Genomic DNA, 25,042 nt, shown 5'->3' with positions numbered 1-25,042 from the left:
TGGACACCTGACTATCACACCAAAGTTGGAAGCACACAATTGTATAGAATGTCTTTGTATGCTGTAGCTTTACAATTTCCCTTCACTGGACCTAAGAGGCCAAAATCTGTTCCAGCATGACAATGTCCCTGTGCACAAAGTGTGAAGACATGGTGTGCCAAGGTTGGAGTGAAAAAACACGAGTGACCTGCACAGAGCCCTGACTAGATCTGGAATGAGATGTTCCAAAAAGCACACGTGAGTGTTAATGTCGTGTGTCCACAAAATTTTTGCCATATAATGTAAATCAGCCTTTACACTTTGAGACAACAAAATGGATGCCACTCAACAAGGTCTGCTGAAAAATCCATTTTATACTGATGAGATACTAAGGGTGTAGCGATTTGACGATTTGGATTGAAGCATCAGTTTAAAAGGCAGTGATGGAAATGAATCGATGCAACAATTATTATTGCTTATAACTGATTACAAATCAGTGGAAACCTGAGGTTTACACACCTACGAGCTACCAGCTGCCAAAACTCAGGCCAAGCTGGTAGACCATCTTTACCAGCCAGTAAATGCTTACAGGAATCAGTTTCTGAAGAACGGCGATTAATGCTACATCATGGGAAAGTTCAGGGTCTCCACAGCCATCCTGAAAACATTCTATACTGGGGCTATAGAAAGTTTACTGACTCGGTGCATCTCAGCGTGTTACTGGACCGCAAAGCCCTGCAGAGAGTGATGTGCTTAGCTGAGCGCATCTCCAGGTCTGCTCTCCCCTCTCTGCATGACATCTACACCAGGCGATGCAGTTCCAGAGCTGTTAAAATCATCAAGGACTGCACCCGCCCCGGTAACTCTCTGTTCAGCCTTCTGTAATCAGGCAAGCGCTTCCATTATCTGATGGCTAACACAGATAGACTCAAGAGGAGCTTCTTCCCTTGGGCCATCAGACTCCTCACTACACATATGTCCATCACTCAGATCCCTTAGGACTCCATAAAGACTCTCCAGTCACTCTGCACTCCATCGAAACTCCACACACTGCACTTTGCACTTTGTATTGTTACTACACGTAACATACTCGCATATTTTGTAAATGTAACATAATCCATTTTTTGCACATTCCTTGCTTTTTGTACAACCCTTCTTGCACATTCTTGTACATATATTTCTTATTTCTATTATTTCTTATTCATTACTTTGTAAATGCACAGTCTGTAGAGGAGTAGGCCAGGCTTTCATTTCTCTGCGAGTTATATACTGTATATAACTGTGTATGTGACAAATAAAATCTTGAATCTTGGATCTTAAAATTTAGGAGTATCAAATTGTGGAATGGCTTTTTATGGAAAAATGTTATAAAAGATGTTTAAAAGATCATTTAATTGCAGCCTTGTAACTGTTTCTTTCCCATTTATTGTTGTCCATGTATTATATTTTATTTATTTCATTTATAGTGATATGTATTATTATTATTATTATTATTATTATCATTATTATTGTTCAGGTGTATAAACCAATATCCCCCTCATGTTACTTATACATGCCTAAACACAAATATACTCAAGCATCTTTTATAGATGAACACATACATGTATGCACATTCACACGGGCATGCACTTACAGTACACACACATGTTTTGTATAACTTTGTGAAAAATAGCATTGTTTAGGTGGAGGATTTAAATAAGCCCTCACAGGTTTTTGCCTCTCCCTGCACCGTATGTTTGTATTCTTACTACTTTTCTTTTTGTGTATTTTTAATCATGCAAAATAATAATAAAGAAAGAAATAAAGAAATTGGATTAACTTAGATTAGATTCAACTTTATTGTCATTGTGTAGAGTATGAGTACATAGCCAATGAAATGCAGTTAGCATCTAACCAGAAGCACAAATTGCAATATGTCTCTCTCTCTCTCTCTCTCTCTCTCTCTATATATATATATATATATATATATGTATACAAATTATACAAATACATGTGCAAGGCATGAGGTAGAGAAAGTATAGACCAGCTCAGTGCAAATGACAAGGTGTACAAATATAGAAGGTGCACTGTACAGAGATATGATATTTATATATATATATATATATATATATATATATATATATATATATATATATATATCAAACTTAGACAATATATATATATATATATATATATATATATATATATATATATATATATATATATATATATATATAGTAGAGACCAGCTCAGTGCACATACAGAAGGTGCAGTCATGTAGTATGTCGTAATTAGTCAGTGATGTGCAAGGAGGCAAGTTCTGAATGAGGAGTAAGGGCAAGTTACCATGGTAGTGCAACAAGAGACAGATGGTATTTAACAGTGCAAACAGCCTTAACATTGTACAGTACAGTTTTTTATATAAAGAAGCTCAAACATGTATTGATTAATTCAGTGAAGTAATCAGGAAGCTGGAGCATGTCGCACTCAGCCTGCACAGACGCTGCAGCTCTGGATTCCAGGCTGGATGTCTCAGCACGGTTTTGCCGATTTGCGACGCACCCAGTTGCATGCTGGGAAAGTGACGGCTATTTTATTTACCAGCTTCTAGCTCGCTGAATTATTATATGGAAGCCATAAAGTGGCGCTTAAAACAGTTATTGTTTTTTTATAATAATGGTTGGCTACATAAACAGATATAAGTGAAGAGATATACAGCAGTAATTTCGGGAGAAAGAATGGCGGAGGCAGAAGGTAAGCAGGAGGCTAGTGTACATCCTGCTCTGCGGGAATAAACATGCACCTGTTTCCCAGCTCTCATGGACAAATATGAATGATATCCCTTACAATAATCATTTTATTCATGCTATAACGCTATTTTTTTTTACTGGTGGACTCATATTTGGTCTGGCTTGCTTGGAGTTTTGTGTAAATGTTATGTTAAGCTTGCAGACGTGTTATCCACTTTGTTAATAAAATGCTAATGAACTGTTTCTGTGTAAACATGTCAGTTAATAAATGTCTATAACATATCTGCATCATCAAAATGACACTGAATATTTATTAATATATAATTATTTGGAACATATTTTACTTTCTTCCTCAGCACTTTGTCATGGACACAGATATAGTGGGGAAAAAACCCATTTTTCTCTGTTATCATGTTTATAAAGTAGTTATAACACACAGCTAGTTTATACAGCTAGTTCTTATAGTCTTAATTTCTTATAGTCCTAAACCTAATTGATTAGTCACATGAATAATTTTTGTTTTAATCTGAAGCTAATTATCTTAAAACAATACGTATAAAAACGTACGTATGTTCTCTTGAATCTTAGTGCCATTTTAATAAAAGTAGAAAACTGCTGAACATGGAAATACAACATTATTTGAATCTTCATTTAACAGTAACTGATTTGGGTTGTGTGAGTGAAATTAAATAAATATAATATGTGTCTAATATAGTAAAGTAAAACCTGGTCAGCAGCGAGGGGACTCAGGATACGGGAGGCAGGCTTTGGAAAGAGTGACATTGTCTTTTTGTTTCTTTCCTTTTTCAATTCAATTCAATTCAATTCAATTTTATTTGTATAGCGCTTTTAACAATGGACATTGTCACAAAGCAGCTTTACAGAAATAAATGGATTCACAATATATATATATATATAGTAAATATGTGAATTTATCCCTAATGAGCAAGCCAGAGGCGACGGTGGCAAGGAAAAACTCCCTGAGACAATATGAGGAAGAAACCTTGAGAGGAACCAGGCTCAAAAGGGAACACATCCTCATCTGGGTGCAATGGATAGTGCGATTATAAATAAATCCCTTCTATTATTGTGTACTATATGGACAAATAGTGCAATTGTGCAACCAGTAAATTCATCACAGTTTTTGCAACAAGTCCGGTTGGTTAATCTATCCACTGTCCACTGATGGAGTCCTGAGAACGAAGGTGCTCGTGGCAACCGCAGCCCCAAAGCCACTACAGCAATCGCAGTCCCAAGCCATTACAGTACAGCTCCCCATATATGATCCCCATGCCATCTCCACAGCCCCCAGGTGGCACCATCCCCTGCAATCCAAATGGTTCTTCAGGCCGTCCATATGGGGCCACCCCCAGCAGCAGCAAGTGAACTCAACCGATGAGAACTCCAACCAGAAGTAGGGCATCAGGATGGGTCAGGCAGGTCCGGGGAGCAGGAGGGGGCAGGATCACTGGCATCTCAGAAGTAGCATGTGTAGCTCGACAGAGAGTGAGGGAGAGAGAGAGATGGAGAGAGGGAGAGAACACTTTCTTTTCTCTTTTCTCACTTTCTTTGAACACTTTTCAGGGCTTCATTTAGCCAACTGAAATCCCTCCTAAACAGACTCAAAAAAAAAAAAAAAGCAAACACAACATTTCCACTGTTATCGTTCTGTTCACAGTCAAGGTCACTTTCAGCTTTTGCTCGTGGGTCCAAGACACACATTGCAGCACAAACAGCCTATACACTGAGGGAAAGCAAGTATTCAGACACTTTTCTTTTTGTTATTTAATATACTTTGAGTGTATAATGTATATCCACTTTAGATTTACACACATAAGGTCATGTATGAGCCAAAGTATGTATTCATAAGCAAAAAGAAAGATATGTTTAAAAAAATTAAATTGAAAGGGGGAAAAGCACTCAGACATAACAAATTACCAACATAAGTGCTTTCTTTCAAGGCCATTGTTGGCAGTTACAGCTTCAAGACATCTGTGTTAAGAAATAATTACCTTTCTGGAGCATTGTGGTTAAATTTTGGACCATTCTTCATGGATTCAATTCCCCAAGGTTATGTAGTTCTCTTTGATGGACTGACAATTTCAAAATCCTACATAGATTTTTTCAGTCATACATCTCTGTGCTTCTTTTTTTGCAGAGGAGCTTTGGATGATGTGTAGGAATGAAGATGATTGCGGTCTAGTTCATTGTTTATTGTTCTCTGTGTAACTGTTATTACTGCTTTCAGATCATCCTGCAACTTTTTTGAGTAACTGCTGGCTTCTATCTTTCCCACCTTATCATTAGTCTGAGAGTGCATTTTGAAATCCCTCGTGGCTTACCTGTCCAAAGACAATTAGTTGTGGTTCCATGAACTTATCGAACCAATGTACTGCCAGGGATGTTTAAGTTCTTTGCTATGGCTGTACAGTGAGTGCTGCTTAATAACCTTGTCCCTGAGTACTTTAGGAAGCTCCTTGCATGCAAAAATTTTTTGCATCATTTTATCTACAACTTGATTTATTTTTATGTAACCATTACTTTTGGGTGGGACACTGTAGTATGTGGTAAAAACCCCACTTGTAAGTCTTGTTCATTCTTGAGCTGTAGACCCTGTTGTTAGGTTTGTTTTTAGCTGACAGTGTGATCTCTTCTTAAGTGATCAGCAATGCCACCCCCACAGAGGAGATGAACGGGGCTGGGAACCTGATGGACTTCCTAGATGAGCCCATTCCTGATGTGGGCACATATGAGGATTTCCACACCATCGACTGGCTCAGGGAGAAATCCAGAGACACTGACCGCCACAGGAAGGTATGAGAGCCACACAAGTTTAACAAGTTTCACAACATCATCAATGGGAATTACAGAAATGTAAGAGCTGTTGAAACTGATAACGCCCTTTGGATGAGTGGTGAAACACAGTGGGGTGGACAAAATACCAATAATAATATATTAATATTAAGGTCCTAATAAGGTTTAAGGCCACCCTTACTTAATCGTACCGGAAGTGCTTAATTTAGACACCTGATGATCACATGCATATGTGCTTTTTGAACATCACATTCCAGATTTAGTCCCAGATTTTAATCCCTTTGCTGTTATAATAACCTCCACTCTTCTGGGAAGGCTTTCCACTAGATTTTGGAGTGTGGCTGTGGGGATTTGTGATCATTCAGCCACAAGAGCATTAGTGAGGTCAGGCACTGATGTTGGGTGAGGAGGCCTGGGGTGCAGTCGGTGTTCAAGTTCATCCCAAAGGTGTTCAGTGGGGTTGAGGTCAGGGCTCAGTGCAGGACACTCGAATTCTTCCACTCCAACCTCGGCAAAGCATGTCTTTATGGACTTCACATTGTGCACAGGGGCATTGTCATGCTGGAACAGGTTCAGGCCCCTTAGTTCCAGAGAAAGTTAATCCTAATGCTACAGCATACAAAGACATCCTACACAATTGTGTGCTTCCAACTTTGTGGTAACAGTTTGGGCAATGCCCACATGTGGGTGTGATGGTCAGGTGTCCACAAATTTTTGGCCATATAATGTAACTTTGACTGAATGCTAATATTGTCCTTAGATTCGAAACAGGAGGAAGGAGTCTGTCTGGGAGTTTGTAAAGAGCCTACTGGATGCCTGGTCAGGATGGGTGGTCATGCTGCTTATCGGACTACTGTCAGGTACACAACTCAGTGGCTCTATGTGAGATTGATCAGTGCTGACTGGCTGATGGTCAGAGTGATGATTACCTTCCTTCTGCCCCAGGCACTTTGGCTGGAGTGATAGACCTGGCTGTGGACTGGATGACAGACCTCAAGGAGGGAGTTTGTCTATCTGCATTCTGGTATAGCCATGAGCAGTGCTGTTGGACATCCAACGAGACTACGTTCGCCGACAGGGACAAATGCCCTCAGTGGCAGAAATGGGCCGAGTTGATGACAGGACACACTGAGGTAGGGGAGGACAAAAGCTGCACTCATCTACTGTTTAATAAAATGTTCATATACACAGTAATTTCATATAGTCAAGCACTAGTAGTTTCAACAGGGCTTCACTGATATAATTGTCAAATTATTCATTCATTTAGTAAATGAGGTGCCTCTACCTTACACACACTACACACTGCATTAATCAGTTTGTTTTTTTTTCAAACCAGACTATTTTCTTTTGTGTAATGCAAATTTTAGAAAAGCTCAGTCTCTGACAATTGTCAGTATGGTGAAACAGAATAGAAAGGGTGTGAAAGGCCCACAAATTGCATTAATTGGGTTTAAATATCTGTTGGGATTTAATGACAAGTGTCTAATTTCATGAGCAGTTTGGTTTGCACACTGAGTGATTACGCCCTGTAGTCTTTTTACAAAACATTAAATATTTAAAGAGCCATTACTTTTGCTTCATTGATGTGATTTTCACCTCATATTTTCTCACATTGCATACTCTAAAGACTCTAAAAACCAGTTTATACCTAAAACTTACCTTCCTGCTTCAATGGATAATCTCACCTTGATACTACAGACTTGTACCCTCTAAGAATCATAAAGACTAATCTGTCTGTTTTATGTTCTCTCTCAGGATTCCAAACATTCACTCTCCTTTCAATACATTTGGTACTGTTTGTTTTTTCTGTATATGACTGTGTAGTGATTTATAATCCCATTATCTGGTGTCATCCAGAAGAGGATGGGTTTCCTTCTGAGTTTGGTTTGTCTCAGGGTTACTTCTTCATGTCTTCTCAGGGATTTTTTTTCTTGCCTTTGGTTTACTCATTAGGGATCTAAATCTACTTCCAGATTTCTGTAAAGCTGCTTTGTGTGCTCTTGTTAAAAAATGTATTTGAATTGATGTCCAGCCATACATATCATTTCATGGAACCTTAATATCAGCTGATTTTATATTGGTCAGGCTTTATTATATAGTAGTGCATGGGTGGGCAAACTTTTTGACTTGAGGGCCACATCAAGTTTTTGAAACCAAGTGAAGGGCTGCATACTATGTGCGTGACAAATGAAGCCTTTTTTTTTTTTTACTTATTCCAAATTGATACTCAATTACTACTATACTGTAGGTATACATGGGCATGCAGTTCTACCCTTTTTTTTTAACAATTATACATTTCTATAACACCTCAAACACACAGTTTCCTGCATCTCTACCCTTGTGCATATCATTGGATATTTGTACAAATATGACAATGTGTAATAAACAGTTCTAAAAAAAATTAATATTACAATCTGACTGAAACATTTGGCATATTAAGGAACAATTCTCATTTAATATCAATTGTGAGCCATATTTACAATTATCAAATCGTCTCAAGTGCATTGCTAGATAACTATTACTGCATATCCATCACCATGAAAATATGTGTATTGAAAACAGAGAAAGAAAGCATAATCTTAGCCTTTCCCAGCGGTGGTTGTGGCAATGTTAATGTGAACAATGAGCCTGGCCCCCACTCTTGGCAAGGGGATCAAAGTCTGGTATAATTACTGGCTATTTGTTAAATTTGATCTGTGTCGGGATTTGTTGTAGTTCATGACTGAGAAGGTTTTTCCACACACAAAAGACCCAAATAAATCAAGCATCCTTTGGGCATGCTTATTAATGTTTGGAAACTTTTTTTTTCATCCAGTGAGGCATAAACTGGTCAGTTGTTGTGTTGAACTTCTTCTTCAAAGCACTGTCACACTAGAAGTTGATGAATTCCAGTTGTGTGTCTGGAGGTGATATGTTACTGTCCAAAGACCAGGGGGCTCAGTCTCAATTTTCGCAAAGTCTGTGAAGCGATGGGAAAACTTGGCATGCAGGTTGAAAAAAGTGCTACTGCACGTCTCAATGTGACACTGTAGTATTGGTGTGTTTACTGTAGACAGTGTTGGAAAATGAGCCAGAGATCGGCTGCTCATTTGTCTGGAGAGCAATGTAAGTTTGGCCTTGGACGCTTTCACATTGGTGTACAATTCATGCACAGAAACATCTTTTCCCTGTAGTTTCACATTTACATCATTCAGATGACCCAGTATGTCCACACCGAATGCAAAGCCAGTCTGTGTTTTGTAGCTCGGAGAAGTTGTCAACTTTACCAACCGTATCAAGGAACGTTACTGTTCTCACTTCTCAGTTCCCAGACGTGGTGAAACACTTTGCCCAGGCTTAGCCAGCGCACATATGAATGGTACAGCAACTCATGGGGCTCCGCCTCTGTTTCAATGAATTGCTGATGGTTAAGCTCCCTTGCCCATATAAGGTTGACAAGTTTACAACCACCTTGACAACATTTTCTAGTTTCAACACACTTTTACACAGGTCTTCCTGATGTATAATACAGTGAAGAAATATTAAGTCCTCTGAGTTTGGGCTTTCTTGTTTTACTTTGTCTTGTAATTTTCTTAGGAGGCCAATGTTTTTACTGGCTAGATTTGGCGATCCATCCGTTGTGATGCTTGTCAGTTTTCTCCATGGAATTTTTTTCCAAGCAGGTGGACACCCTTTCATATAAGTCCGAGCCTCTAGTTGTTCCCATCATTGATTCCATCACATGAATTTCCTCTGTTATTTCAAAGTTTTCCTGTATTCCTCTGACAAAATTCAAAAGTTGAGTGGTGTCTCTGGTGTCAGTACTCTCATCTAGTCTCATCAAAAACGATTGAAGCCATCTGTTTTTTTCAGTTTGGAGATTAGCTCTTCAGCTATCACTTCCACACGCCTGGTTATGGTTCTGCGTGATAAGCTAATATTCTTGAATTGCCTTTCAGTACCAGGACAAAGTATATCAGCAGTCTCTACCATACAGTCCTTCACAAACTCCCTGTCCTCAAAAGGCTTGCTATGCTTTGTGATTTTATGTGCCACTACGTAACTAGCCTTCGTTACAGAGTCTTGAATAGTTTGTGACAAGTTTTAAAGCTTTGTTTTCCTTTTCTGAAGAAGACAGGTTGACAGCATAGTTAGCATACTTGCATGAAAAATGACGACTGAGGATGTAGTCTTTAAAAACGGCAAGACTTTCTTGACATATCAGACATACTACCTTCTGTCCGATACTGGTGAAAAAGTATTTTGCTGTCCATTCTTCATTAAACACGCAACATTCGGAGTCCACTTTTCTTTTTTTCACCGCACTCATTTTTCACTCATTCTTATCAAGGCAGCAGTACTGCAGGCTACAGCGCTATCTATTGGATTTTGTTTGTATTGCATCAAATTAGTCATTTTGAATCAAAATCCTAACTCAAATGTAATGATATTTAATACATTTAAAAACTGCCTCGTGGGCCAGATGAAAGTGCCCAGCGGGCTGTAGTTTGCCCTCCTCTGTAGTAGTGTGTAGTGCCAACTACAGTAAATTGACTGTACAGAAATTCAGTGGATAATTGAACTGTGTTTTCTCCTGTGTGTGGTGCTTAGGGTGCTGGAGCATATGTGTTAAATTACTTCCTGTACGTGCTATGGGCACTGTTCTTCTCCTTTCTGGCTGTGTCTCTGGTGCGAGTGTTTGCCCCATATGCTTGTGGATCAGGAATACCAGAGGTAAGTGATTCTGTACAAGAACCAAAACACAAATGTGCTTTTATGCTAATATCTCAGAAATGATTTAACAGGCAATTGAATATCTCAGGGTGATGATCTTCTCAGGAGCAGTAAACCTATGGCAAATGTAAACACTAAAATGATGCTAGAGTAGATTATTTATTCTGTATTCAGTAATGCAGAACAGAATGTATTCAATAGACCACAAGTTGTGACAATGGATGGTACTTTCTTCATCATAAATAAAATCCAAATGTGTTTAAATATTATACATCATTTAAACTGAACTGAATTTGTGTCTTTTGTTTGCTAGATTAAGACAATCCTGAGTGGGTTTATAATCCGAGGTTACCTGGGGAAGTGGACTCTGCTGATTAAGACAGTCACTCTGGTGCTGGCCGTGTCGTCCGGTCTCAGTCTGGGAAAGGAAGGACCACTGGTGCACGTGGCCTGCTGCTGTGGAAACCTCTTCTGCAGCCTTTTCTCTAAATACAGCAGGAATGAAGGCAAACGTAGAGAGGTGAAAAGCACAGCTGGTTTAAGAAGTTAATATGATTGTTTAATAGATGGCAAAGCCATTCTCTTTTGACGTCATGACTGGTAATAACACAACCACTGTATGCCGTGTTTGTGTGATCTGTAGGTTTTATCCGCTGCTGCGGCTGCTGGAGTGTCTGTGGCGTTTGGTGCTCCAATAGGCGGGGTGCTTTTCAGCTTAGAGGAGGTACGCACATTACAGTAAACACTGTCTTCTTAAATTATAGCCAAATATGCATCTCTACCTGTCATGAAGCTTATTGTGTGGCATCAAAAACTCAATTTATACTTAAGGCTCCTTGAATCAGTTTTGTAAAGAAGTGATGAGGAGGTTTTAAATGGAAAAAGTGAGTTTAGAACTGTGCCAACAATCCAATCCATATATTTTTCTTTTCTATAAATACTGAAAGTCTTCCATTTTAATTCTTGAGTACACATACAGTATTGAACACAGCTTCCTGTTATGAACCTTCTCCAATATAAGCCTCCTGTGCCTCTTTCAGGTGAGTTATTACTTCCCTCTTAAGACTCTGTGGCGCTCGTTCTTTGCTGCACTGGTTGCCGCCTTCACACTGCGCTCTATAAACCCATTCGGCAACAACCGCCTGGTGCTATTCTATGTGGAATATCACACACCATGGTACATGGCCGAGCTAGTTCCCTTCATCCTGCTTGGGGTATTCGGAGGCCTCTGGGGCACCCTGTTTATCCGGGGGAACATTGCCTGGTGCCGCCGCAGGAAGACCACTCGCCTAGGCAAGTACCCTGTCCTGGAGGTAATAGTGGTGACGGGCATCACAGCCATCTTGGCTTTCCCCAACCCGTACACACGCCGCAGCACCAGCGAGCTCATCTCTGAGTTATTTAATGACTGTGGTGCTCTCGAGTCCTCCCAACTCTGCGATTACATCAATAACCCCAATATGAGCCGTCCAGAGGACGATATACCAGACAGACCAGCCGGGCCAGGGGTCTACAGCGCCCTCTGGCAGTTGGCACTTGCTTTGATCTTTAAGATCGTCATCACCATCTTTACTTTTGGCATGAAGGTAGGTCATTGCTTTTATATAAGTGTGTTAGTCATTACTAATTTTTAATATATATATATATATATATATATATATATATATATATATATATATATATATATATATATATATATATTAAGTAAGTGATTTTTAAAATAAAATATTTTCTGTTTTCTGTGCTATTGCTGCTGCTTCACCCAGATCCCATCAGGTTTGTTCATCCCCAGTATGGCAGTGGGAGCTATTGCTGGACGGATAGTGGGCATCGCCGTGGAGCAGATGGCCTACCACCACCATGACTGGATAATCTTTAAGAACTGGTGTCGCCCTGGTGCAGACTGCGTCACCCCCGGCCTCTACGCCATGGTGGGGGCCGCAGCATGTCTCGGTAAGACTGTCTACCATAATCGAGGCTCTGCTTTGCTGAACTAATTTACATTTATGGTTAATTTTGTAGTCTAACCTGTCTTATACTGTTAACAACATGAATGTGGTTGTAGACTAGATCTCTTATAGTCAGAGTCTGTTTGTACCAAGAATCTGGTTCATTTGGTTGAGTGTGAAGCTATTTTTAAACCTAGGTGAGGTCTAAAGCCTGGGTGTGTCCAGGCACTGAATAAGCTGATTGGTATCATTTTAATTTCCACAAAAGCAGGAAAAGGCATTCATTTGATATGTGGAATGAAGAATACATAAAAAAAGGGATTATTTGATTATAAAATTGTGCAAAGGTGCAATACAGGGAATACAGGGAATTCAGGGAATTCATCTATGCGAAAAGAAACCTATGATAATTACTCAAACAAGTCCTGAAATATCTATTTTGGGAGAAATATCAAACATATTTATGTTTAGTATGTAGTGCAAAATGTAAACATGTTACATTGCAGTCTAATGACCAATTTTATTTTGCCCTCTTCCCCTTCCCTGCCTCCCTCTTATGTCTTCACTCTCTTTCTCCTTCTCTCAGGTGGAGTCACTCGGATGACTGTGTCTCTGGTGGTCATCATGTTCGAGCTGACTGGTGGGTTAGAGTACATTGTGCCGCTAATGGCCGCTGCTGTTACAAGTAAGTGGGTGGCGGATGCGTTCAGTAAAGAGGGAATTTATGAGGCACACATCCGCCTGAACGGTTACCCGTACCTGGACCAGGACGAGTTCACCCACCGCACGCTGGCCACTGATGTGATGCGACCACGCAGGAATGAGCCTCCACTCTCCGTCCTCACACAGGACTCCACCACAGTGGAGGATGTAGAGATGCTCATCAAAGAGACGGACTACAACGGTTTCCCTGTGGTCGTCTCGCGCGAGTCCGAGAGACTCATCGGTTTTGTCCAGCGCAGGGATCTGACCCTGGCTATCAGTAAGCACTGACTTATGTTGACTACAGTTCTGCAGAAAAAACAGAATTTTTATTTACTCTCATTTCTGAAGTATTAGATTCCACTTCATAACTAGAGCTGGGCAATATTTGAAATTGATACCAATAGGGCATTTAATTTAACCTGCTGAGCTGATGTTCAGCTCTATTAAAACACAGTCTGTCAGCAGCCAATATCAGAAAGACAGGGAACAGAAATGATTGTGAATCTTCATGAAGTACAATTTTTTCCATGATGCCAGGTTCTACATATAACATTTATCTAGACAAGAGCACAGTTCAGCTCTTATTGACTTATTCATACTTTTAGTGCAAAAATTGTGAATCAGGAATTAATAAAGTTTAACAAATTGTTTTTTTTAAATATTTTTTTTCTTTTTATTTATTTATTATATTTTATTTATATTATTATTTTATTTTTATATTTTGTATTTATTCTTCTTTTTTAATTTATTTTTCTGTCTCATTATCTAACTTGTACCATCTTCTCTGACCATGTAAATTTAGAGACTGCACGTCAGAAGCAGGATGGCGTGGTGAGTAACTCAGTAGTGTACTTCACTGAGGATGCACCCCAGCTGCCAGCCTCAAACCCTCAGCCCCTGAAGCTTAGGCGAATCCTCAACCTCAGTCCCTTTACCGTCACTGACCACACACCTATGGAGACTGTGGTGGACATCTTTCGCAAGCTCGGCCTTCGCCAGTGCCTTGTCACTCGCAGTGGGTAAGAGCTTCTAATGAATACATATCAGTGTGAAAAGGAAAAATACCACACCCTAGACCATGAATAATTATTTGTCTCCAGTGCTGCTAGTCAGTATGACATGCCTTTGTATACAAATCCTAATAAATTAGTTCGCACATGAGTCTTTTGTACATAAGTGGCAATGGTCATCAACTTTTGTGTGTCTGGAGGATTGAAAGCTAATATCCACAAGAGGGCACATCAGAGCTGAAATGTCACTGCGTGGCAACTTTGTGTTATGTTGATCTGTAAAATGGAAAATAATCTGACAAGTATATTTATGGCTATAGAGTGGCATGAAGTTACATTTACATGTACATTTACATTTGTGGCATTTGGCAGATGCCCTTATCCAGAGAGACTTACAGAAGTGCTTTATAGTCTCTATCAAAAACACATCCTCATGCTAGTTCATTAGTGACTAAGAGAACCATTAGTCTAAAAACCCTGTTGGGGAGGTTAGTACCTTACGTAAAAACACGAGAGAAAAATCTTTTAAAAACAATTAATGAATAGAAAAAACACAAGCTCTGCAAATTTCTCTCTAAAACCTTCTGCAATGGTAGTGGTGTTGCCATGGTTTTCTTTTCTGATTTGCTCAATACTAAAATATATAACACTTTTGATTAAATCGATGATGTTTTTTAAATGTAATATATTGACCTTTACATAAAGCTACTTTTTCAAATGGGTGAGACATTTTTAAAGGATCACTGCTGTAAGTAAGGAATAAAACATGGTGCTGTGTGTTGCTATAGCAAAATGATCAACAATGGGGTGGTGTGATGTGGCCCAATATAGAACAGAGTCACTGTTTCTGTTATACTGTTATTTTGTGTAAACTCTGGAGACTGTCAGCTTGGCCCAATCTGGCCGGCTCAAACCAATTCTCATCTGACCTCTCTCATCAACAAGGCATTTCCACTTGCAAAACTGCTGCTCACTGGATGCTTTTTGTTTTTCACACCATTCTGTGTAAACTCTAGAGACTGTTGTGTGTGAAATTCCCAGTAGATCAGCAGTTTCTGAAATACTCAAACCAGCCCTTCTGATGCCAACAACCATGCCACGATCAAAGTCAGAGAGATAACACTGTTTCTTCATTCTGATGTTTGAAGTGAACATTAACTGAAGCTCTTGACCTGTATCTGCATGATCTTTTGCACTGTGCTGCTGCTACATGATTGGCTGATTAGATACCTGCATGAATGTGCAGTAGGACAAGTGTACCTAGTAAAGTGGATGGTGAGTGTGTAATCCATGTTGTAGTTTGGTTTTTCTGACTTCATATTATGACATCTTATTTCTCTGCTCCTTAGACGGTTACTCGGGATCATCACTAAGAAAGATGTGCTACGACACATGGCCCAAATGATGAACCAGGACCCTGAGTCAATCATGTTCAACTAAAAGCCCTTCTCCATCTCTGACCTTTCACCTTGTAAGGCCAGTGACCTCATGAACCTTACGGACTGTAAATAGTGCAACACTACTGTAACTGCAAGTATTTACTCGTGTAGAAGTGTAATACCAAACCCTTATGTGTTTTGTTGCCAAAAAAAGATCAGAATCTGAAATGAAGACCTTGGATGATGTGCATGGCAACGTTTAGAGGCAATCAGGTACCATGAGATACAGTCACATATTCTCTCTTTACAGTATTTGATGCTTGTTGTATGAAACCCAGTCTGTTGTAAATGACAGTGGATCTTGTGTAAAATACTCGAAGATAATATAATATGATGTCAGAAGACAGTAATATGCTTCCAGCTGCCCTGATTAGGATTCTTTGTTATTAAAAGGTCAGTGGACTTGTAACAATCTTTACATAGCCTCACAAAGTTGCTGTGCATCAGGTGCAGAAAAAAAAGGTCAAGTATTTTAAGTTACTGTAACTTGTGTTGATCTTACTGCTGCTGCCATATTCATTTTTTATTAACATAAATCATTAGACTTTGCTATTATAAAATATTCCCTATTATAACGGATGTGACAAACTGAAACAAAACTGGTACAGATCCATAAAAGATACCTTTAAGTAGTTTTACTCTTACACTCACAAAACAAATCAATCCACATTGAAGGTAGTTTATTTTATGCAGGCTTTAACTACAGGATTAAACATAAGATGCTGATTATATTATATTATATGATTAGCTCTTAAATTTTAGGGATTAGGGTAAGTGTCTGCATTTTTGCACCACGGAACACTAGCTTGTTAAGAATGGTGATGTGGCAACAGATCTGCCTTAAATATCAGGATTATGGTAGTACTACATTTTGCTCATATTTGTTAATTTAATGTGAATATTTATTTAGATCTGATATAAAAAAGTCAGATGTTGTGTTACATTTTTTGTGACTGTGGTAAGTTTGTATATTTTTATGTGCACTTTCTGCATTTGCTTAGTACTAAAATACAAAATGGCAGAGTTGTATTAAACGGTACGAACCTAATTGTTTTAATTGCCAATTATATGCAAAAACCTCTAATGAATTAATAATTTAAAAAAAGGAAAAGGGAATTTGCTCAATTTCTGCTTATAATTATTAAATCATTTAATCAACTTCTGGACATCTTTCTTGAAGACTGTTTTCCTCACCTGTTTCCAAATATTCCTATATATGTGAGTAACCCACTTTTCTTAGCTAAAATGCAGATTTGGTAAATGTACATATAACTTCTTATCTCTTCTTATACATGATGGCAAGCATGACATTTAACACCTGTATCTATACTGACTGTGCATGTCCCATCATACAGCTGGCCAAATTTTAGTTTTAAGACACTGCTGCACTGTTGTTGTTGTCCCTACTGCGTCTGGGCTAGTTAGATAGGCGTGGAGAAGATGGTGGGCAGTGAGCCGACAGGTGGAGGGTTGTACTTCTCCACTCGCATGAGCCGGCGCAGAATATCGTCCTGGTCCCCAGGCCAGCTGTACAGATATGTGTTCTGCAGCCAAAAGGGAACGTGGCTCTGAGGACCATAAGCAAAATAAGAGATGGAAAAATAGGGTGTTTATTATTATATGATTATAATATATAGTATATAACATCTCAAACTTTTTGAAAATACATGCAAAAGGAAAACATATTTCAGTAGTTTTCAGAACTATATAAAGTAGAAAATGTCAGAATTTCACTATGTGAAGGGTTTTCCCACACGTACTCAAGTACAATACAGTGAAATTCTACCCTTTGCATATCTCAGCATTGGACTACCAATTGGACAGTTATGAGTTCAAATCCCAGCACTGCCAAGCTGCCACCGCTGCCCTTGAGCAAGGCCCTTAACCCTCAACTGCTCAGTTGTATAAAATGAGATAAATGTAAATCACTCTAGATAAGGGTGCCTGCCAAATGTCATAAATCTGTCAGTGCTACTTTTCTAGTTATTCATTTGCCATATGCTTATGTCCCTTCATTCAATCAAAGCATACAACTGTGCTGCTGAGCCTTTTTCAATGTGCCAGCCATTTCTCATTGGCAGACCATGGATTTGAACTCTAGTCACTAGCAGTAAAGCTTAACTACTACGCTAAACATTGACCTTTTTAGCCCCAGGAAAAAGCACAGGAACAACCCTGAAGTTTCTGCAGCCATTCTGAATGAATTCACTCTGAAGCTGAAGAGCAAACAAAACACAAGAAGTACATTTACAGGAATGAATCGATCTTCTAAATATTAAGAGGATGAAGATATTAACTCTGTTCAGTCACAAAAGTAAACATGTAATTCATTTGTGTGAAGCTATAAAGACAAAAATCATGAGTCACTGCACACCTGCTTGTGGATGTACACAGTGTTTGAGGTCCTCTCATCACAGTCCACACCTACACCAGCACCTTTTACTGTCTCAAAATACTTCAGACTAATGACCATGATAATCATGTAATCTTTCTGCAGAAAGACAAACAGGGCAATGAAGTAATCAAGATGTACTAATGGTTGCTTTTGACACAAATCTGCCAAGAATTGCCAAGTATTTTGAGTCACTGTAACTTATATTGATGCAATGGCTTCTATCATACACATTGCTACATTTTACTAATAAAGATTATACCACAGAGCTGTTGAAATCATGATTCTGATTCGTCAGAAGGTGTTGATTCATGTTCTATAACAGCAGCTCTGAAAGTACTTCTGGCTGCAAGGTTTATCTTAATGCTCTTGTTCTGATAAAATATTGTTTCTAGAGTAAATGGCTTAAAAACCTGTAATCATTTTTAGTGTGGTGATTGTGTTTTAATATGATATGATGCAGCTTCCTGTGATTAAACAATTATTTTAATTTCATGGAAGGTGTCTCCATTGTCAGCTCTTTGTAACAGTCAGAAGTAAAGTTTTTAACATGGGAAAGACTTCAGAATGGGAAAGACTTCAGAATGGAGTGCTTGTTGTGATATACTTTTTCTGTAACATGAGAATCTGAATTTTTCTTTGCCTTATTAGCCTCAAGAGAGAGAGAAAATAGAGAAGCTGGTGAGTGAACGACATAAGAATAACACAAGTTAGAACAGGAACAGTTTTGTGTATGTTCCACAACATTAAATAAAAAGATAAAAAGTAAGGCTTTACGTAACATTGACTGTCCGTTGATTTTGTGTTTATCAAATAAGGCAATGACGTAAAATTTTGATAAGATATTAAATGATAGGCACTCCATTTATAAGAATATCAGTAAAAATGAAAAAAAAAAAGAGATTTACAGGCATTACCTCATTGAGATATCTTTCCATGCAATCAATCTTACTGATGCTGTAGAGCTGCTGTTCAAAAACATCAATCTGGAGACATACAGATGGACATAATTCATCACTTCAGGATGCTTTCACAGAAAAACACTACAAAAGCTGATGCATATCCTCTTACGTGTGTGTCAAAGCCATTGTTCCTCAACAAGGCCACAAACTTGATGACCTCTTTAAGATGATCTTCGCTGTCCACCTCATATGTAACAAACACTTTTCCTTTAATTGCAAGAGAGAAGAGAGGAAGAGCAGTAGACTAGTACATCCATGGCATATTTCCATTTACATGTAGTCATATGACTTATAAAATGTGCAAACAACTGAAGATGCAACAGTACAAAGTATCTGAGGATGTGTTAGGATTAGAGTCTAATGCTGCTTCGTACAGTTGATAGTCTATTCTGTAAGCAAGTGCACAAACAATAAACCAAAGAGCAGAGGAAAAAAAGAAGTCATGATTTTTAGGTAGATATTGTCTGAAGTGCAGAGAATGGAGATGCTGCCCTTGAACTGGAGCAGGAAGCTGATTCCCCCAGCAAGGAACCAGAGGATTAAGGCAGCATGGTCTCATCTTAAAGCCATGACTAAATATCAGAGAAGAAAAGGGCAGGCACTCTGAAGACCAGAACTGGCATTTGCGTGTGTAGTTCCAAACCAAGGTATGTTGAAAATGTAGTTCAGAGCACTTTGAGGCCTTGAATGCAAAGACAAGTTTTGAAACTGATTCCTGCTGTAACGTGGAGCCAGTGGCATGACCTCAATAGTGGAGTTAGAAAATGAGAGAACTTTGGGAGGTTATGATTCAGGCAAGCAGGAGCATTCTGAATGCTCTGTAGAGGAAGTGTACCACATGAAACGGGTCTGGAAATGATTCAAGCTTGTAAGAGAATTTGAGCAGTCTCTATAGTCAGGGAAGCTGGTACTCTGATGTTATTATGGCTGCACAATCAATCACATTTAATTAAATCACATTGTTGAGCATAGTTATAGATAACTAACTGGCTTATGTTGGATATCGGGTTTTCCTGTCTTTGGTGTGTTAAATGATGGACTGTCCATGAAGAGGTGAAGTGAAGACTGTGGAATATTCACTTTTTAGTTAGCATTTAAGGTTTCTCAATTAATTTAAGTAGCAGTCTCATTTTTATTGAAAAAAAATTTATCTAGGTAGATAGGCTTATATTGTGACAGAAAAGGCTGCTTGATTTGAGCCTTGCCCTGATTTGACACGGAATTACTACCCCAGATTTGACTATCTTTATATATCTACACAATATATAAACAGCTATAAAAGCAGCTATAAACATTTGTTCTCTCACAAACCTCTCTTTTTTTCTCTATCTTGTAGTTAGTAAAACAAATAACTCACTTCATCATGTTACTGATAACCCCATGTAAGAAAACCTAAAGGAACAGCTTTACATGTGACTGTTACGAAGTGCTGACTCTAAAGACTCCTTACAAAAAAGAAAAAAGAAAAGAATTATATACTTATATAAATTTTAAAATGATAATGTATTAGAATGAGTGAATTAAATATAAACATGTGATTTTAATTACAGCCAGAACTACTGTTAGAGCTGCTGTTATAGAAGACCTTCTGACCAATCAGATTTGAGAATTCAAAAGTGCTGTGATACAAAGTGAAATAAAGTATGTTGGGCAGTTCTGTACTTTTACAAGAAATGTGAGAGGCAGTTCAATATTTTCTGACACCTGTGGATTAGGATGTCTTGTAGGATGACTTGTCTGTCTTCAGCATAGCAGTGATATGAGAAGCCCTGTGATTGGATTGCAAAGCACAGTGATTTATTGTATAAGGAGAATAAAAATAGACCTATAGCTGAAACCAGAGGAACTCCTGTAGTGATGTGATGAAGCTAAACCTCTCCACGCTATATGGAAGGATTGATGCTGTAGATATGATGAAAACCAGGGCACAGCATAACCACCGAAGACCAAAAATCAACTCACATTCAGTTCGTCTCTGTTCTTGGCATGGGTTCCCCAAAGCTTTACAGAGGAAGCATCAGAGAGGAAGTGTGCTCAAAATTATTTAACACTAAGCCTTGTGTTGTAGTGCATTGTGCACACTGGCCAGGAATTAATGTCTCATAAATGTCTGCTAGACAACGGCCTATTAAGAGCACTCACTCTGTTCCTGAGAAAGCTGTGTGCTGCAGGGACTTTTCTGGCCAGGTCTGCAAGAAACAGCACCACTGTGGAGAGGAAACCACAATCAGCCACAACCACGAGCTTTTCACTCACTATTTCATTACACTTTGTTCATAAAGATATGTGGAAAATCTAGACTGATCATATAGAAAATGAAAAAAGTTTTTTAATGTTTGCATGCCTTCATTTCTTCAATGAAATGTCCAAGCAAAATTCAGACAAACTGGAATAGATAGAGAACTTACCAAATCCCAAATAATAAGTTCTTACAATTTATTTGGTATATCCCTTTATTTTTATACTACAATGTTGTCAAAGGTGATTCAGCTACTTACTTTTTAGTGCTACCTGGATCTGTGTATCCTAATAGCTCAGGATCTGTAGGATGTAAGAAGAGTCAAGGCACAATACTTAACTTGCAGTGAAATATTAATATTTGTTAAACACTATCCACATTTACACTTGATGGAATTCCAGGGGTTTTCAACGGGTTATATCCGAATACCTTTGAATCTGTGGGGCAGCTGATATCCAGGCCTGGGGATGAGATAATCCTGAGGGTCTACTTGGTGTGGAACTGGACCATAGTGGAGGTCAGGTAATGGCATCAACTGGTTGGTGTGTACGGAAGATCCAGCTGTGAGAAAAGAGTGCAGAGAGCCAGGCTGTTCTAGACTGTTGAGGCTGAGGCTGTGTGTACCTGGATGGGAGTGATGCCAACTGGGAAAAACACAGCCAGCCCCCAGGTAAGTCTGGTACTCAGTAGAGGGCAAGTACGATGGTAGACTGCTTGTTTGACCTCCTCCAGGACTTCTGCTATTGTAGGTGGGGTAGTGCCAGCCACGATGAACCCCCAGATGTCTTCTGTCACTATCAACTTGGTTGGGGTACAGGACCTGTTGGCAGGGTCTGGTTAATTGATCATGCTGGATCAATTTTACACAGGACTGGGTAAGACTGGGCCTCATAGGGTTGTGTTGGTGGCTAAAAGTCTGTCCTTGCACCACCTTGCTTAGGGCAACAGAGTGATTGAGAGAGGTCTTTGGTGCTAGGAGAAGTCCAGATTGGAACTCCTCACTCCGTGTCTCATCGTTTTCCTCAGGACAGTTAAGTGATTTGTGATGTTGACCCTGATGAGCCATGTGGCTGTGGGAGCTGCAAAGAAACCCAATATATTAAATAAGGCATTCTTTTATGCTGATTGAGTCGCATTTTTAACCTTAATTACGACAAACTCTAAAACTGGTCTTAGACTACTTTGGATATCCTGGTACCCAAGGGCAGACCCAATCCAAGAATACACTATAAAATTTCTGAGTTTAAAGTAACCCAATTTGGGTGAATTTGGAACCTCAGCCATGGGTGCAACATGGACTATACCAGCATGGGTTATATTAACTGAGTGAGGTTGGGTTAGGATGTAGAATCAGCATGCTTTTTTTTTTTTTTTTTTTTTTAAAATACGTTTATATAACTATTACATTGCTAGGCTGTAGATGCCCAAGTTGTTATGGTTACGGTGTGCAGGTCGCATGAGCGGATTTCTTTATATGAGCACCAAAGAAGCTTCAGACAGTAAGTTTTCTCTACAAAAACATCTAATGTTTAATAAACATCTAAAGGAAAAAAATTGAGAAAAAAGGGGTTTTGAATATCAAACACAGGATTAAAATTAATTTGACTCCAGTGCTAGGTGTTAATCTGAAATAATGTTACAGAGATAGAGTGAGGTAATTTTACTTGCTAGAGGTAATGTTAATAGTAATGTCGCAGCTGAAAGTGTGGTTTACTGTAAATATAATTAAGTAAGAATTTGACTTAATCTTGAAAATATTCTTACAAGAAATACTAATTTGTGTTGTTTATGTCAGGAGGCTAACACTGGCTATTAAGACAAACTACATGTTAAAAATGTTTTTGCCTACATAATGTCTAGAGAAATATAATTTTGAATGCTTTAACCAAGTTACAACAATTATATATAAATGAGAACCAGTGTGACAGGCAACAGTGGAAAATTCCAGGTAATCCTGATGCAGTGTACTCGTATCCTTTGAGGTCTACATGCTGGGTTTCCCATTATCAACCCAATTTGGCTCATGTCAACCAAACTACCTTATTCAACAAGCTTAATACAGCAACTGAGTTGTAAAGATAACCCAGAATTTTTAGAGTGTAGAAACCCCAGATGTCTTCTATGTTGGCTTCAAAAAAGCAGGGCCTGTGGCTGTGGTGCATTATGCCCAGTTGAGTGCCACTTTAAAACCCATAACATTCTGCCTCGGCCAAGCATGAAACCTGTGAACAGATCCACTTAAGCCCCATACTTTTTACCAGTTTTTACCAGACCTGAATATATTGGTTGGGATCATTCTCATTGCAATAACCCCTAAAAGGTGCAAAGACACCTTTTATCAAATAAGAAGAGAAACTTATACAGGTTTCAATGTGATAAAGATTACTGTAACTAAAGAATCATATAGGAAGCTAACCACCACATATCTTACTCATTACTCATAACAGGCAAAATAATGATTTAGCATGCCTGTAACATTTGCCGTGAATGCGGTAAAAAAAAAAGTGCTGAGATTGACATTTGTTATGTTTCTGTTCTTACACCTTCACGGATGGGAACTAGTGCAGAGAAAGTCTGAGCTCACACTTCAAATCTGTAGAAAAAAAAACAAAGTTTTGTGGTGCAAAAAAGAGGCCAGCATATGCGTGCCACAGGTGAAAAACTAGGCCTTTGCATACAGTACACCCAGGCACAAGCCTTTACATGCTAGTAATTATTTAGAGCTGCAAAAAAAAAGCTCTCTTCCAGTGTGTTCATTTTTTTGCAGACATTGCAAGTACAAAAAAAACCCCACAACTGAGCCTTATCTATGCAAATATGTATCTACCTCCATCATCACTCAAATCTGTGAAACACATTTTAAAAACCTCCTTAAGATAGAAAATAAAACAAAATCTGTCAGTCTTACAATGTGCTACAATCTATGATTACTTAGTGGGCCTGCTTGAGTTGATAGAAGAAAAAAAAGACTAAATTTGATCTTAATAATCTTAATAATCTTGACAATTCCGGTGGTTGACTGAAAGTAGGTAGTAAGTCTTCCTGTTTTGCTTGACTATAAGTAAACTGATAAAGATAAAAGTAAATATTGTATAATTATAAATGAACTAAATTAACATAAAAGAGCATTATATAAATGATAAGTTACACTTGTTACTGGTGATAACCTTGTTAAAAGTAAAAATGTCTGAAATATATAGACTTTTATGGATGACCCTTGTTGAAAACGTGCAGATTAACCCAAAAAAGCAATCATCAATAAAAATAAATAAAATGAATAAATAATCACAAACTCACTTGAGGATGGGTGAATGGTCAGAGCGCCAGTCAGAGCATGTGTGTATCTATTTTGTGTGTGTGTTTTGTGTAAATTAAATGTTTAGTGAAATTAATGCACCACCAGTGGAAGTATCAGAAAACAGATCATTTGGGCTTTATAAAGGCTGACCTCTAGACCCACTGTGGGTGGGGCTTTCCAGAGGCTGTCATGGAAACCATGGTGTGTACAACTGTACTGAGTAGTATGTGAAACAGGTAACTGTGGTAACTGTGGTATTTTATGATAGATCACCATGCTGACATAGCTGAATTACCAATGCAGCAGAGTAAAGTCATCACAGTTTCTGCTGTTCACTGTTTACACATACACATACTGTATGTCATGTATTATCATATGCTTTAATGTTATAAACTTCATCTATTTAACGAGAAGTTATGACTTTTGTTCATGAATTTTGTATTTATCTGTTACTACTTTATTTTATTTTATTTTATTTTATTACTTTATAACTTTTTGTTCATTAGAGTTTGTGCACTCTGATAGATCCTACACAATATAATACCCCTGAAAAGCTACATATTTTGATCACAAATTTTGCATTTATATACTTTCTTCAAAATAAAAATGGACTTTGTACGTTTGTGTACTTTAGAAAAAGTGCTATGGCTAATGTCCAATATTCCAAATTCGTTACATGTATCAGATTATCTATTATATACTCTAAACGTATTTATTTGTTTACATTTACTTAATTTTGATTTTTTTTTATTTGAATACCCCAAGCTCCTATTAATCACCTGGTCAGCCTGTAACCACAGTAATAAGAGACAA

The 25,042-nt window shown here is 38.4% G+C and overlaps 2 protein-coding genes across 3 annotated transcripts; one reads left to right on the top strand and one right to left on the bottom strand.

Annotated features, from left to right (window-relative positions):
* The first annotated feature begins 2,518 nt into the window (after positions 1-2,518).
* On the top strand, positions 2,519-16,500 carry clcn4 (chloride channel, voltage-sensitive 4). 2 transcript variants are annotated; one of them, XM_053238300.1, is made up of 13 exons: positions 2,519-2,712; positions 5,368-5,522; positions 6,283-6,382; positions 6,468-6,655; positions 10,113-10,235; positions 10,549-10,755; positions 10,879-10,959; positions 11,276-11,821; positions 12,002-12,188; positions 12,771-13,166; positions 13,692-13,908; positions 15,249-15,370; positions 15,493-16,500. In XM_053238300.1, the coding sequence occupies exons 1-12, from the start codon at positions 2,697-2,699 to the stop codon at positions 15,337-15,339; spliced, it is 2,307 nt and encodes a 768-aa protein (XP_053094275.1). In that variant the 5' UTR covers positions 2,519-2,696; the 3' UTR covers positions 15,340-15,370; positions 15,493-16,500. The 2 variants fall into 2 exon arrangements, with proteins under 2 accessions (XP_053094275.1, XP_026786407.1); XM_026930606.3 differs by having other exon boundaries at positions 15,249-16,500.
* A 139-nt stretch (positions 16,501-16,639) lies between these two features.
* traf3ip2b (TRAF3 interacting protein 2b) lies at positions 16,640-24,705 on the bottom strand. Its single transcript, XM_026930607.3, has 9 exons — positions 24,229-24,705; positions 21,361-22,010; positions 21,191-21,233; positions 20,835-20,899; positions 18,802-18,899; positions 18,648-18,716; positions 17,713-17,829; positions 17,480-17,554; positions 16,640-16,906 (listed from the first exon to the last, which is right to left on the bottom strand). Exons 2-9 carry the CDS (start codon positions 21,995-21,997, stop codon positions 16,760-16,762), a joined length of 1,251 nt encoding a protein of 416 aa, XP_026786408.2. The 5' UTR covers positions 21,998-22,010; positions 24,229-24,705; the 3' UTR covers positions 16,640-16,759.
* Positions 24,706-25,042: the final 337 nt, after the last annotated feature.

Source organism: Pangasianodon hypophthalmus, chromosome 11 (assembly GCF_027358585.1).
Source record: "Pangasianodon hypophthalmus isolate fPanHyp1 chromosome 11, fPanHyp1.pri, whole genome shotgun sequence".
Taxonomy (NCBI): Eukaryota; Metazoa; Chordata; class Actinopteri; order Siluriformes; family Pangasiidae; genus Pangasianodon; species Pangasianodon hypophthalmus.
This window is presented reverse-complemented; position numbering and strand designations above follow the sequence as displayed.